This window comes from Tympanuchus pallidicinctus, unplaced genomic scaffold, assembly GCF_026119805.1.
Source record: "Tympanuchus pallidicinctus isolate F22 unplaced genomic scaffold, pur_lepc_1.0 scaffold29, whole genome shotgun sequence".
NCBI lineage: Eukaryota > Metazoa > Chordata > Aves > Galliformes > Phasianidae > Tympanuchus > Tympanuchus pallidicinctus.
In genome coordinates this window covers 4672237-4687267 of record NW_026294746.1, presented here as the reverse complement: position 1 = coordinate 4687267, position 15031 = coordinate 4672237, and the positions used below count along the sequence as shown (strand labels likewise).

Genomic DNA, 15031 nt, shown 5'->3' with positions numbered 1-15031 from the left:
CCTGCCTCTTGGTTTAAACCCATAAGAAATTGCTTTCAGTGTTCATAGCTGGGCTGCAGAGCAAGTCATTGCTGGTGCTGTTCTGGAGGATGTCCTCCAGGTCTTTCAGTTACAGAGAGCAGAGCAGAGTTCTTGCTTGGTGCAGTGCCTTGGGATTTCCATCACATCCTTGTTGCGGAGCGGGAGGGCGAGCAGTGTGGGTGAAGGCAGAACCTGGGATCTGAGAATGTTAGCACCATCAGCTGGACAAGAACAAAAAGAGCACTTAAGAGGATTTTGTGCGGAAGGAAAAAGGGTTGAGATGGCTCTAAGGACATGAGCCTAGTGCTTGCCTTAAGCCATCAATCCACCCCACCGTAAATGAAATACTTTTTATTTCCTCCGGGAATTTTGTGTTCTTTCAGGTGATACTTTCTATCTTCGTGTTTGTTAAAGTGCTGAGCTTGCCAGTGATGTCCTGTAACCTGGCTTCCCCTCTTTGCTTTGGGAAATAGCTGGATTTAAAAAAAGCTTACTGCTTGCTGAGGCGGCTGTGTGATGGCTGTGCTGGCAACTTGAGCCGGGCTCAAGAAACAAGAGATGATTTTGTTGGCTTTTTTTTTTCTTTTGGTAAGACAATTCAAAGGATGAGAAAACTGTGAAATGGTGGAATGAGGTAAAATATCAGCTGCATCATGCTGACTGCAGCAGGTGAAAACTGCATTTATCCAGCAGTTCCTATTGCTGTGCAAATCCAAGGGTCGTCTTGGGTGCAGTGCAGAGAGCGGTGTGATCTTGTGTCCATGCTGACTGCCGTGCTGGATGGCCAAGTACAGCTTTCATGTGGCTGTTGGTACAGGTGGAGGTGCTGCAGAGTGGGGTTGGGTGAAAATTGGTCAAATGGAGTAACTTAAGTTTGTGTGAAATTGAAGGGGAAGTCTGACATGGATTGGGATTGGCAAATAAGTGCCTCAGTATAACCTGTCTCTGTTACTGAAACATGTTAAAACCTTGGAAAACCAAGGCACACTGGATGGCAGCTGTCTGGATTGCATGCTGACTGCAGCTCTGTCTTGGGGGGGGGTCAGGCATGTACATGAACAGCAAGAAAAGCATGAGAAAACATGGAAACGTTGGGTAAGCCTTGGAGTTATGGCAAGGGGAGGAATCCCAGGGTGCTTGAGTATCTTATTGGATGGAGATGGGAATTTCATGGCCTTGGTACAGGTGAAACCACTAGCTTCCTAGTTTAAAACTTTTCTTTGGATCCTTTGGATGAAGTTGAACTGTTTGCAAGCTTTGAGGTAGAATCAGCAAGGTGCATTTCACTGGGCACAGTTGAAAGGCATATTAACCTACTTTTGTGACCTTTTAGGCAATAGGAGAATGCTGGGGGGATGAGAGCTAATTAGATAACCTCTCCCTGTCTCCTCGCTGCCCTGCCAAGCATCCGATTACTCGCCAGAGTTATCCCATGAATTTACAACCCCAGCTACGAGACTCTGGGGTACTGGAAAGTGCTGAGCTCATCCCAAAGCAGCAGGCAGGAGCTGCACTAACAGCCCAGCATGGAGCTGTGTTGATTAGGTTCTCAGTAAGCATGTCTGTTTGTAGTCATTCGGTGATAGGGTATGTGCCTCCCTGCTGCTATAATAATGTGTGCTTTCTCTGCTGTTTTTGGTGTAACTTGTATGGAAAAAAAGTCTAGGTTGCTGTTGGCTGGAAGGAGAATGCAGATCTGCCAGGCCAGGAGCAGCTCACTTTGTGCAAGGGGAAAAAATCTCCATCTGATTTGAGCAGCTCCTCTTCTGATGCTTTCGTGACCAAGTTGATTGGGATGTGAAACAAGCAGCATGTAGGATAAAACAGTGCTTGGAAGAGATCATCCGGGATTAAAAGAAGGCATTGCAAGCAGTGCCTTCACAGATGGTCAGGGTGGCAAATGGCAGTGCTGAATCTCGGGAGCTGTTGGGTTTGTTGTGATTAGTTTTTGTATTTAAAAATAAAATAGAAGGATTTCCTGTCTAATCACACCCATCTGAAGGTGCTAAATGCCCTGTGCATTCAGCTGTGAATATCCACTGGTAGACAAGTAGCTTCTTTGAGAGGTACCAAAGTCTGATACCTCAGTGCTCAGGGACTGTGGCATACAATGGAACCTCCCATTTTGCAATGTCTTGTTAGTAGCATGTGCTGCAACACAGATCCTTGAATGACATGTGCTGGGATCATGTGTTTTCCTACAGATCTTTTTTCTTAATTTCTTCTGCTACTTTACTCTCTAGAAACAGCAAACAGAACCTGGCTGGCCTGCTGAAGCTGAGCTCAGTACTGCCATTGCAAGGGGTGCCAGCAGAATCAGCAATAAGCATTCTATCTCTAAAGATTGATTTGGGCACTTCCTCTGCAGTATTTGGATGGAAGGCAAGAAGATGATCCACAAGAAATAGATCATCAGGCTGGGGAACCACCACAGACCTGTTCCATTGCCTTATTTCAATGGCTGTGCTAACCAGGTAGTCAGAAACAGCAAGCCTGTGAAGAAGGAATGAAGTGGAAGGATGGGGACAACAGACTCAGTGATTTGGGGTGCATCTGCAGGGCAGAAGCAAAGAGGTAACAGGAGTTTCAGCCAAAGGGCTGAGAGGATCAGGAAGATCCTTTGAACAATTTCCTGTTACAGGTTGGGTGGAAACTTGTACTCAGCAGTAATCCTACATTGGATGAGTCAGGGTGAATCTGCACGTGGGGGCAGGGGAGCAGAGCCTTCAGTCTTTAGAAAGCAAGAGATGCTTACCTGCACGGTGCCTTGCACATGCCATGGTGTTTGTGGAGCTACAGAAAGGGATTGAAGCACAGTGCTGCCTTGAGTCGCAAGGAAATATCTGGAGGCATCTTAAGTTACTGGGTGCATTAAGTGACACTGAATGGTTACAGTGTCAGAAAGCAGCCTGCGCCGGGATGTCTGCAGTGGGGGTGTGTGAGCTTGTGCTGCAGCCAGCATCTATTCCAATAGCAAAGCTGCTAGGCAGACACACAAACATCTTTACAAAGCGGATGCAGGACATGGATACGTTTTATATCTCCTATCTGTAGAAATACCTGATGAAGAAAATGCTATTTTGTTCTTTATCCACACTTTAACCAAGCAAAAAGACACTCGCAACCATTGTGAGGTAACATCAGCCTAATTAAACTTATTAACATTGCTTAGACTAAGGTGGTCAGCTCTGCAGTCAACTCCAGTGACTTTAATCCCATTTATTAAAAGTTAGCAATGTGGTTTTGCAGTCTGCAGGTTTTCCATGCTGTCTCCTCTTTACTCTTTCATGTGGGGCTAATAGATTGCATATTCACTTGATGCCATGATTTATTGGGAAATGACTTTTTGCAAACTTGATGCTTCACAGGAATTCTTGGCAGAAGATGAAAGCCAGTAAATTACATTGTCATGTTCAATGACAAGTTTAATAAATAAAACATTGTTTCTGTTACCCAGAAGACAAACACTGTGCAGAAATCATTAGTGATGGTGGAAAAAGGTCAAGATGAATAGCCTGTTCCCAGAAAGCCTTGGTGCTGGTCCACCCTGCTTGTCTGTTTGTTGGACAGATGAGAGACTTGCACTGGGCTTTACATCACACCTGTGGATGTGCTAGCAGGAGCAGAAATGCCTCTAGCTGAGACACAGCCCCAGGGAGCGTAAATTGGCTGCAGGAGCTGCTGAATTCCTGCAGCTACAGCAAAGAGAGTTACAGTCCAGTGGCCTGCCCCAAACTGCCAGGGTTGTTAGGTTTTCCTCAGTCGGTGTAAAATAGTTTGACAGATAGTTGTTCCATGAGACTGAGCTTCTTAGTAAGGTAGTGCAATGAGCTGTGGTTTGTTTTGAAACTGCTGGATGGAAATGCCTTCAGTGTGCTGTAATTTGGTAATTGTGTCTGAGGTTGAGCAAGGATGTTGGGTAGTGCCCTGCCAGCACTGGGCAGGGCTCACCTGATCTGGAGGTAAGAGTGATGAAGTCCAAACACAGAGGTTGAGTCAAAGGGCGCTTGAAAGCATCTGCTGAAAGGTAAAGCTGCAAGGGTTTGGGAAGAGGCTTCCTGCAAGCTTTGAGGAGATCACTGAGTGCAACTGCAGGAGGAGACCTCTCAGGTAGTGCTGCTCTTTCCCTCCAGAACTTGCCTTAGTTGTGCTGTCAGCCTGAAATAGTGTTAAGTATCCAATGTCACTAGCGTGCTGGTGGCAACGAAACTTAAGCTGCCTCATTTTGCTCTCCTTCCCGTGGATTATTTTAGTTCCTATGCAAGCCTTTGGAGCAGATGTAAGTTACTGTCTCCCTGCAGGAGGTCTGTAAAGAAGAGGTGCCTTGTGAGTGCTCGAGGTCTGTGTATTCAGTTCGTGGGCCAACACAACAAAAACTGCTCAGGGTTGTCCTCTCACTTCTTGCCAAGCTTGCAGGTGACTTTGTCAGTGCATACATACAGCACCTAGACCTGAGTTTGGAGGAGAAGCTTGAAGGAGTTTTCATTCATCAACTAGCTCTAGTGCTGCATTTTCATGGCTTGCTCAGCTGTTTTAAACAGGAGAGGAGAGGAGAATGAAGTATGTTCTGCAGGAGAACATCTCTGAGTAGGATTCACTGGTGTGATGTGTAGAGTTGCTCTGTAAGTTCGGGTTACACAGTAACTCAAGTACAGCACTTTCAGCTAAAATCTTCCAATACGTCACTTCTTGCTTTTGTTTTAATCTTCAATCCTCATTTCACATCTGTGGAAGGAGCATTCTCAGCAGCTGGTCTGTCTTGTTTGATCTTGACCACAGCACTAATGTAACAACAAATTGAGCTACATGTTACTAAAGATATGTGATGGCCATAATGGTTTGGGAAGATAAAAACCTCTGGATCCCATCCTAACCAGAGAGTAGTCCAGGAGAAGGAGTCTGTCTGCATCAGCATCATGATCAAGGATTATTAAAAGAACTCTTCTTTATTACTATCCGTGATGCAATGGATCTTCAGCTTTTACTACATGTGATTGCTTCCTCAATGTGCAGTCAGACCTTCTCCCACTGGTGCTGCCAGGAAGCCGTGATTTATAACAGTATTACAAGTGGCTTTAGATAGGATCTGCCAGAAGAGGGTTAATAGTTAAGGGAAAAATTACGAGGGAAAACAGATTGCAAAGGGTGTGTGGAGCTGATGGAAGTGTCCTGAATGCAGGGATTCATAGATTGGATGGAGGTATTCCCCTTCCCATCTAATATCCTAAAAAGTGAATGCTGACAGCCTGTTGTGCCGGGAGCCGGCGGGGAATCCTGTGCTTAACATACGGCTGTGCTTCTCATTGCTCAGGGTTACAATAATTGAACCCTTTGCTAAAGCTTCTAGCAGTAATACTATCCTATTGTGTAATTTGAAAGAGGAGGCTTCTGCCTTTTGAGCTCGGGAAGTTGGCAAGGAGGAAAATGACGAGGAGGATGGGAAGCCACGTATCTGTTTCAATTAAAGAAATTTAGTGTTTAGTGCCACAAAGCTGAAACATTAGTCAGACATTCCTGTTGGGAGAACTGGCAGGAAATAATATGATTTACAATCTGGGGTATGTCTGCAACATAAAAGGAAGAGAAAAAGTCATTTGCTGGTTGCGTACTTCTGGTCCTGGATTAATTTACGGAGGTATTTTGCTTGTAAGCTGACCAGCGATCAAAGCACTCTGATGTGTGATTGCTTCAAATTGCCTAAGTTAAGCAAATATTCTATTTTCGGTGTCCCTTTGGGTTTTCATCTTTTATTTCAGTTCTCTGGAAATTGAGATGCCAGCTTGTGCTTGAAGTTTGGTAACTTTTCACATTCCAGGCTGGAACAAATCTGAGTACGAGCAGCTTGCAGACCCCAGGTCATCACCAGGGGCCTGGCAGCCGTGCCATTTCAGAGCCAAGCCAGAGTGTTCAACTGGTAAACATGGGCAGCACTGCACAAATAATGGCTGTTTTCACATGTGGTGTGGTTTCTTTTTTACGCCTTAATCATAACTCGTGAAGTCGTTTTTAGGTCATCTAGTTCTTCTCAACTTGCATCAGAGACTGGAGATGGCGTGGGTCAGAGCGGCGCAGCCAGACCTGGTGTGGATGGGTGTTCTGCTGGGTTCTGGTTGGAAAGATTTGCTGCCCCAAGTGGCTTATTTCCCAGAACAGGCTGAAATAGGGAGAAGTGCCCAGTGCAGCAGCACTTGGCTGCCCCAGCCGGTCTCTCTTGGTTCAAGAGTGAGCTCAAGGCAGTGCTCAGATAGAAACACGACACAGAAGTGAAACCAGTCTGGTTTTTCTTTTTGAAGAAAACGCTGAATTCTGTTTGTGCTCAGCAGCAACGCAGGCAAATGAGCAGGAGCCGTCCAGACACAGCTGTGGGGGCCAAAGAATTCAGTCTGCAGTGTTGTGATTTGTGGTGGTCAGCCTTTGAAATGAGCCTTGGAGAGCTTGGAGTGTGGGTAGCTGGCAATGGAGAGATGGGAAAACCTGGGAAAGCAGCCTATGAATTTCTGTAAATATTGGTAGTGACTTCCTCACTCTGTGCAGCTTACATCCACTTTCATGCTGGCTGCCTACACGTGTAAGGTCAGAGGAGTCCCTTGCTCTTAAATAACAGTGACCTTAATATGCCCTCTTTCAGGCACTGGAACATGGAAACGTAATAGTTTACCACACGATCAACAAACCCTCCTCAAAACAATCAAACACACTGCAGTAGCTTCCTGACTTCTTTGTGGCTTCTGCACTGAAGGACATCTGTCCATCCTCAGCCTTCTAACACAGCTGCTTACTCCTGTATGAACAGAATAAATAAACACGTACACAGCCGTACCTCTGTGCAACTATGCTCTTAGATAACTTGGTTTTTTTCCAGATTCAGTGCTGTGCTGAGATGATTTGTGGCTGTTTTGAGAGTGTTTCTGTCTTTGCTGTGCTTGGCTTATTTGCTAGAGACTGCAGAGAAGAGCAGAATGCAGGCAGAGGAAGCTAAACAACCATTCCTATAGACATATTCATAGCATTTTGCCCTGCGGTAGATGGGAGCAGCATAGCAGAGTGGAGATAGCCAGATATCTTAGAGGAAACTTATTAAGAAGAGCTTTCATCTTGACTAATATTTTCAGTCTTTGAGATTCCTGTGATCTTTGAAATCCTTCAGTGACTCGAGCTGTAATAAAACTTCATTTAGAATTTCTGTCTGAGCTCCCTACTCCTCCACAGGAGTTCTGTGCTGGATATAACAGTGGGATGGGGGAAAGCAGGCTGGTATCAAGTAAACACTAAGCTCATTAAGTCCTGCAGCCTCAAAGTGCTTGGCTTCGAGTCCAGGCTGAGAGAGGGCTGTCTGATCACCTCACCAGGCTGGGGGATAAGCCTCTCCATGGCTAAAGGCAGGAATTCTGCAGTGTTTTGTCTAGAGGTCTGTGAAGGAATTGTCTTCAGTATGCAATTTAATGACAGCCTTAAGCAAGTGGAGATCTAGAAGTGAAGTTAGAGTGGAGAGATGGATGGGCTCAGTTGTTGTAATGAGGTGAGGTGTATTCTGAGTTCCCAAAGAGCACCTTTCTCCTGCACAATTGGTGTAAGAGTTTTGTGGGATTTCCTATTAAAATGCCACTGTCAGAATCACAGAAAAACATGTTTGTTCTTCTGTAACATCAGGAAATGTGTGCTGCTGGGCTTAGCACCTTAGATGTGATGCCTCTCAAATATCTACAGTTATTCCATACATACCCAGCTGGGGCAGAGATTGGAAGCAAAGGATGTGTGTGACCACAGGCCTGGTTCCTAGAAACCTTGCTTCCCCAGCACAGAAAGAGCCAGAAGCGTTTGCTCCTGGTAGAATTACTCATTCTCTTCTGAAAAAGGGCATAATGAGTGCATGCAGCACCCAGACATACGGCTGTGCTGCTGTGTGTGCTTTGTATTACCTTCTTGTTTGGGCCAGCATGGATTTGTGCTGGGTTAAAGTCACCATATAGCCACAGCCTTAGGCGTAGAGATGCATCAGAACCTGCCTTTATTTCAGTGCTTTAAGGGATGTGCAGGCAAGCCATTTAAATATTATTTAAATACTCTGCAGGAAGGCTGGAATCCTGCTGTTCAGCCTTGCTTCTCCTTCAGGGAAAGAGATGCTTCTCAGTGTATGCCTGGATGTTTTTGAGCTTTTCTTGGTTGCATGCAGCCGCTTGTGCCAGCTGTGGCTGAATGCCTTTAAGAATCTCTGCCTTAAGCAGTCTTGCTCGTGTATTTTCACAGCTGTTAATGAATATACTGTTATAAAAATGTCAGTACAAGTTCTTCTGGTTATCCATAAAAGGATTCTGCAACTGCAGAAGATAATCCTTCACTCAGTGCAGTTTATTTTGAAACTGCCATACTATAAAACACCTTCTCTGAGGTTGCACTTTAGTAGTGGGTTTTTAACATGATTATTTCCTTAGTTTTTTGTCTGTCAAACAATTCCAGCTGGCAGAGCAGGAGAGAGCACTTCCATGAGCGTTCCCACGATCCCCAAGCACGGAGCATGACCTTGCAACCACATACCAGCTCTCCTGTGACGTAAGGGATAGCAGGAGGTAAAGATAATACTTGATGTGATAGATCCCCTGCCTGGGCTTGGCTGTTGCAGAGGGGTGCTCGTAGCCCACCTCAGTAATGCCTGAGGGGTGGTTGCAAGAAGTGAGTTTTCCTTTCCCTCTATTTGGAGAAGGACGCGAGATGTTGCTGTCACTGGGGAGCTGGGATTTTTGTGCCTTAGTTTCTCATGATGCCCATGGTTTATTCCCCAGCTCATGCCTGGATTGGTGTTTCATCTTCAGCTGATGTGAAACATTTGGCCCCTCCTGGGAGGAGGACTGTTCTCGGTGTGGAAATAAGAGGAAAGGAGCGACTGTGCTCATAAGCAGTATTTGGAGGAGCTTCTATTCTTGAGTTTGTGACCTGCAATGGACAGCTAATGGAGAACAGCAGCACCAGGGCTGTGGGTTTCTCTGCCTGTTGGTTCTTCTCTCCAGGCTCATTTCTTCTGAGGATTTGCTTGTCACATTACCCAAGCGCTTAAAGAGTGTGGGGATTGAATGCACCCCTGATTAGGGAATGCATTCTCCTTTGATCACAGCAGGTGACTGCTGTAACTTGTGCTGTCTGTGCAGAGAGGTGAGTTGATGCCTACCTGCCTGTAGAGCTGGGGTGTTTTTCCAAAGGTGATGCCCAGTAACCTAAGAAATAACTACACAATCTCCCCAAACTGGTCTGACTTGCTGTCCATGCGATATTTACCTTTTGATAATGAATGGGCAATGCCTTTTTAGATCTATTTTCATGAAGCTTGACTTCCTACTAGTTCTCCTCAGCATGGGGGCTGCTACTTGAATCTCGTGGCAATGCAGCTGCTTCAGTTTCGAAGCCTTTAAGTACATCTTAGAGCTTGGTTGAATGTAGGAGGAGAAAATTATTAAGCTTGTTGTGTATGGTTGTCTAGAAGTAGAGAAACAAAAGGGGAGGGGAAGAAGCAGTGAAAATAAGCTTACTGTGCTTCAGGATGGCGATGTGCTGATGAAAGGAATGTGCTGTTGGGTTTGCAGGGAAGTGACACTTGCCTTTGGTGAGAAGAAGAAGAGCAAAAGGTTGTGCTGGGAGCTTGGTTCTGCTCACTGAGTGCCTGTGATATGTCTGTTGCAGATTTTCCAACTCTGAAATGATTCTTAAGCTTTTATCTTTTTCCGTGTGGAATTTATTGAGAGGCCAACTGTAATAAACCCCACTGGAGCGTATTGCTGTGGTTTGTCAGGAGAATTAAAGCTGTTGATTCCTTAGATACAGGCAGCTTTTGGTTTGTTTTTTGGAATAAGAAGGAAATAATGGATCATACTTTGTGCATGTTTCACTTTGTTTTTTGGTAAAGCTGAAGGAGGGGGGGTGAGATCTGTCGGAACAGAATTTGCCTTGGGTACTGATTGTCTTGAGCTGAATGACACAACATGAATGAGGAAGTGCTCAGATTGTTTCAGGAGAAGGAACTTTCAGTTCCCTAACCCAGATTAATGTTGAGATAGCATGGAAAAACATTGCATTGAGTGTTTCCTTAAGTGTAGGAGACAGTTTTTGGCGAGGACTGGACTGCTTGGTGTTAAATTGCTGGCGTGGCACCAGCTTAAACTGGGCCCTTTGAACTGGGCTCTAGAACCCTTCTTGCAATACCATGTGAATAATCAGTGATCAAATGGTTCCAAACGGTGGTTTATCAAAGTGTTTTGATGTAAAACATTCTGCAGATTAGAATTGCTCTATTTCTCCCCATTGGGAGGGTTGACAAGCACCACAGTTCCAGTTCACCTGACTTTGTGCTTATCTGTGCATACTGTGACAGAGGGATGTTTTTGTTTCTGCAGAGTGACCAGCAGCTGGATTGTGCCTTGGATTTGATGAGGCGTCTGCCTCCACAGCAGATAGAGAAGAATCTCAGTGACCTCATTGACTTGGTGAGTACTGCATGCTCCAACCAAATAATGTCTGAGTCCTGGGTGTGACGGATCTGGTATGTAAGAACATTTCCTGAGGCATCTCCCAGGTATGGTGATCTGCAGTTCTCTCCTCCTGTTTCGAAATGGTTGAGGAACTGCCCACAGAACGCCAGGAATCCAGGTGTTTGTTCTGGGCAGACCAGCAGGTACTGCTGTGAGTGCATGGAGATGCTTTTGGGTAAAGGATCATCAGCACCTTTCTCGATGGAGTTGTCATCAGCAGCTTGAAGGCTGCTTTTTATTCCACATAACTGAAGAGTTCATGCAAGTCGGGTGCATGTCCTCACGCTGAGTGTTCTCTCCAGATGAGCTACTTTCCAGTCTGCAGTTTGACACAGGACTTTTACCATAGATGCAGCAGTGACACGTGCTTTGGAGGCCTTACTGCAACAAAATATTGCAGGGTTAGAGCACTGCAGTTCTGGAGAATGCCCAGATCTATTTATACATTATGACATACCAGGTATTCTGCAGTCCAGTGAGTATCCAAGAAAGAACCCTTGCCAACTACCTTGTGCTGATACCTGTTTTCTGCTTGCCCATGCAACATTCGTTATCCTTCCATAAATTGGTGGCAAAGTAACTTAGTAAGTCTTAGTAAGTGTAAGTCTTACACAGTACATGGATTCCCATTCTCAGTTGCATAAGGTTAAGTTGTGCATTCTGTGAAGTGATATGCTATGCATTTGGGTTTTTAATGGGCTTGTTAATGTCAACTGTCCCTGAAAACTGTGTGCCACAGTTGCCTCTAGAGCAGGTTAAAGTATTACTAAATGCAAATGTAATCTGTATAGAACCAACTGTAGAGGAAGCTGGGAAAATGTTTTTCCACTGTCCATTCTGAATGTGATTTATGCTTAACAGTTTTCTGACCTCAGCTTCCAGAGTTTTGTAGACAGGGATATTGAATTTGGAACGGAGCTGTAAGACCTTTGAATTAAAACTTTTCTCCTATCTTCCTGTGGGAATTGCAGCCCTTTCCTTTGGTGGAGCTGAATCTTACGCATGACTCTCAGACAAGATTTGTCAGCCACTTTAAAAACCTGGTGGTTCTGCATATAGCATCCACTTGAACTGATACCTCTTAATTAAACTGCTTCAGTTGCATCCAAGCTGTTTGCCATCTTTGTGTGCAGAAGAGTGGCTGCTTAACAGGGAAAAATGTAGCTGAGAAGTCTGTTCCTAAGTGGTGTTGCAGCTGGTGTTGGTGAACTTGGGAGGAGTCCTACAGTGAAAAAGCTCTGGCTGACTGGAGTTGATCAAACTCTATTTAAATACTGCATTTGGTTCCATAAGCCAAGGTGTAGGTAAGAAAGCTCTGTGGGTCAGGGAAATAAATCATTCCCTCCAGGAAGGGATTATTTCTCTTTCTTGAAACCATTTAGTAATTGTCCACATCTGTGCCACCAAAACTCTTGGCAGCTTAAGGCATCATTCTTGTGGCTGTTGCTGGAGGTGGGACACAATAACTAAATCCTGGTTTGATCTGGTACGATACAGTAGGTTTTCTGATGAAATGTTGGAGGAATGAGTGGATATCAAGGTTTGAGCAACTCTGAGCACCATCCAGAACGATGAGTTGTTTGGAGAGCCTATGGTAAGCCTGGCTGTGTAATTGGTATGAGGTTTTTCTAATGACTCAGAAAATTGCTAGTTACCTCTCAATGTTGGAATTACTTTTGGATGGTGCTCATTAGTGTTCTACATGCTTTCCATCAGCAGCACGCTCTGGGGGCTTCTTTTCATATTGAAAGTGTAACATGAAACAGACCAGTTTGAAACATGCTTATGAGGAGGGGTTGTATGATTCCCTCGCTGGTTCCTGCAGTCCCTTCTGTGGGGTGGAGATGACATAACGTATTAAAACCAGTGTGATTTATTTATAATCTGTATTTATAATCTGTAAACCTCTTCTGCAGCCCACTCTGAGCCTGACCTCCACAAGACAGAAGCCTGCAGTATTTAGATAAGAGCAGTATATGCACTGCCACCTTGTAGGAGTTCCAAAAACATCATGGGCCAGCCTCTAGCAAATAGTTTTTTGACCTTTCTTGGCAGGTTTCATCCAAACCTTTACAGCTGATGATTTTTATTCTGTTTGCTTTACCGTTACCAGACAATAACCTCCTTGATGTAAAAAGTCAGGCATGGCAGGCATGAGCAGGTTCATTAAATTTGTGATAGAATTATAAAAGATGGCACCTTGACTTCTGCTTCCTTTCTATTTGGTTTCCTTACTTCATTGCACTTCCATGCTGGAGTAGACTTGGAACAGAGACCTGAGTCTTGGTTTGTTTTTTTTCACTCTCCTGTGGGAAGTATGGGTTATTCCTTGGTCTGTTTGCAGTTCAGCTTTCCATCTTTTGATAGGAGATGATCTGCAGAATGATGCATAGCTACTGTTTTGATGCTTATTTAAACCTGTTGAAAGACACGGATGGTGACTTAAACGTGTCTGTATGCAAAGTGTTTTCAAAACAAATCCAGGAAGAAAGTCACATCTATTTCCTAGGCTTGTCATGCTGCTGGGAAATCTAGCTGTGCTAAATTTCTTCCCTCAGGTTCCTATTATTCGATACCCAGAGCTTTGCTTTGTAATAAAAAGAGCATTTTGGTGCCAGAAAGTGTATAGAATATGTTCAAGGCTGTCCATTACTGCCCCCAAGCGTCAGGCTGGCTAGGCAAAGGGTCCAAACTTGAACATGAAGTAAAAGGTTGGGGGAAAGAATAGGATTTTTGGGTCACTGGCCCTCATCAGACCAGACACTTTTCATTCATTAGCAAAACAATCTGTGGTTTGCCCTTTTACCACATCTGTTGTTGCTTTTTCAGACTGCAGAGTCCTCAATTAGAGTTCATTAGAGACCTTGTCAATCACAGGACTCAGGAGCCCTGCCTGAAAGAAGCTGTGCAGGGTGCTGGTGATGTGCCTTGGCATGGTATGCACTGCTTGGAGTTCAATTAGTTGTTATTTGTCAAATAGACTACTTGGAGGCTGTCAGAATGTGCAAGAGGACTTCTAAATCACTAGCAAATGTGTTTAGTGCAGGTATGTGCCTTTTTAAGGGCAACTTGTTTAAATTAAAGTGTTTTTTTTTCTGTGTAATGTCTCTGGAAAATTGTATGAGGGAAGCCTTGGAGCCTGTACCTGTGAGCCAGGTGTGGGGTGTAAAGCAGGATGCATGAAAAGGGCATGAAGGGATTGCACTGCTCATGCAAATCACACTTTCTGGCACTAGAAAGGAGGCTGGTAGTGCTGTTAAATGGCTTATACTGACAGATCAGAACCCATTTGTGGGAGTTGCCCTCCTGCTTCCTTACTCTGAAGGTGACAGCTGTGCAGTCCTCAAATACCTTCAGCTGTTCTCTTTCCAAAAGAAACAGCACAGAAGACATCAGCTTTCAGGTGGAGCTGTTGTGGAGGACCTGTGCTGAGGAGGTGGGTGAGCAGTGGCTGAATCCCACCTTGCTGACACCCTTCCCATCGCAGTGTGGACGAGGGGTTGGCTGTGCTCATGGGCCACATGCACAAGTAAGGAGTCTGCAGCTGGGATGTCTTGGTGACTTTGGCTTCAAGTATGGAAGTTGATGTGCCCTCTGTGTTGGTAAAGTTAAGCAGGTTCCTCTGCAAGTGAGAATTTCCTGCAGTGTTTAATTTGGATGCTTGCCTGTGGGTGCATATATAAGTTAAATGAAAGAAATCCAGCTGACTCAGAGGAATCAGATGGCTGGCATGAAGGTGAGAATTGTCCTTGTAGAACTTGACTGTAGAGTGGACAGGCGGACTTGCCATGTACAGGGCTTGCTCACAGCCGTGCCTTTCTTTGTCTCTCTCTCCCCAGTAAAGCTGGTATTCAGCTTATCCCATTTTTATCCAGTGTTAAACGTGAAGGCCTTCTCGTAAAGCCTCAAGTTCTTGTTGCCATGGAAGAAACAAAGCTCAAGTTCTTCTATCTATAAATCCATTGCTAACTTTGTTAGATGTTGTCTGGTTTCTCCCCAGGGTCATTTGCAGTTACGGTTTTGAGGATGACCTCCTATGATGAGAAACATCAAGCAAAGATGAATGCTTAATTATTTTAGTAGCATGTGTTGTTAAGAAGTCCCACAGTGATGAATTTATGCTTGTATAAACCTCAGATGTTGAAATATTTGAACGGTATTCATGAGCTTGCTTCACATAGCTAGTGTGCTTCCAGACAAGCCTCAGATCTGCTTGTATGCCTTCAGTAACAGAAAATACATTAAGCTGGAGAATTTATCCTCTGGAAAACTGCACAGACCATAAAGAACATGAGAATGTGACTGGAGCTTTATGTATTTGGAATCCAAAAGCCTGAGCAATCTGCAGTACTGAGAAGATAAAATAATTGAGTACAGATGGCTAGCTGAACAGCTAGTGATGGTGGAAGATTTTTCTTCTTTTAATGAAAATCAAAATAAAATTGAGACTTAAGGAGTGGAGACAGAAGGGCACTGACCAACCAGAGCTGGGT

General features: G+C 44.6%; 1 protein-coding gene across 3 annotated transcripts in view; it reads left to right on the top strand.

Moving 5' to 3' along the window:
* Window positions 1–15031, top strand: part of CAPZB (capping actin protein of muscle Z-line subunit beta) — a 51920-nt gene that overhangs the window by 3776 nt on the left and 33113 nt on the right. For all 3 annotated transcript variants that reach the window (XM_052691815.1, XM_052691813.1, XM_052691814.1), the window contains exon 2: window positions 10404–10493. In XM_052691815.1, coding sequence (XP_052547775.1) covers window positions 10404–10493 — 90 coding nt within the window. The remainder of the gene's footprint in view (window positions 1–10403; window positions 10494–15031) is intronic.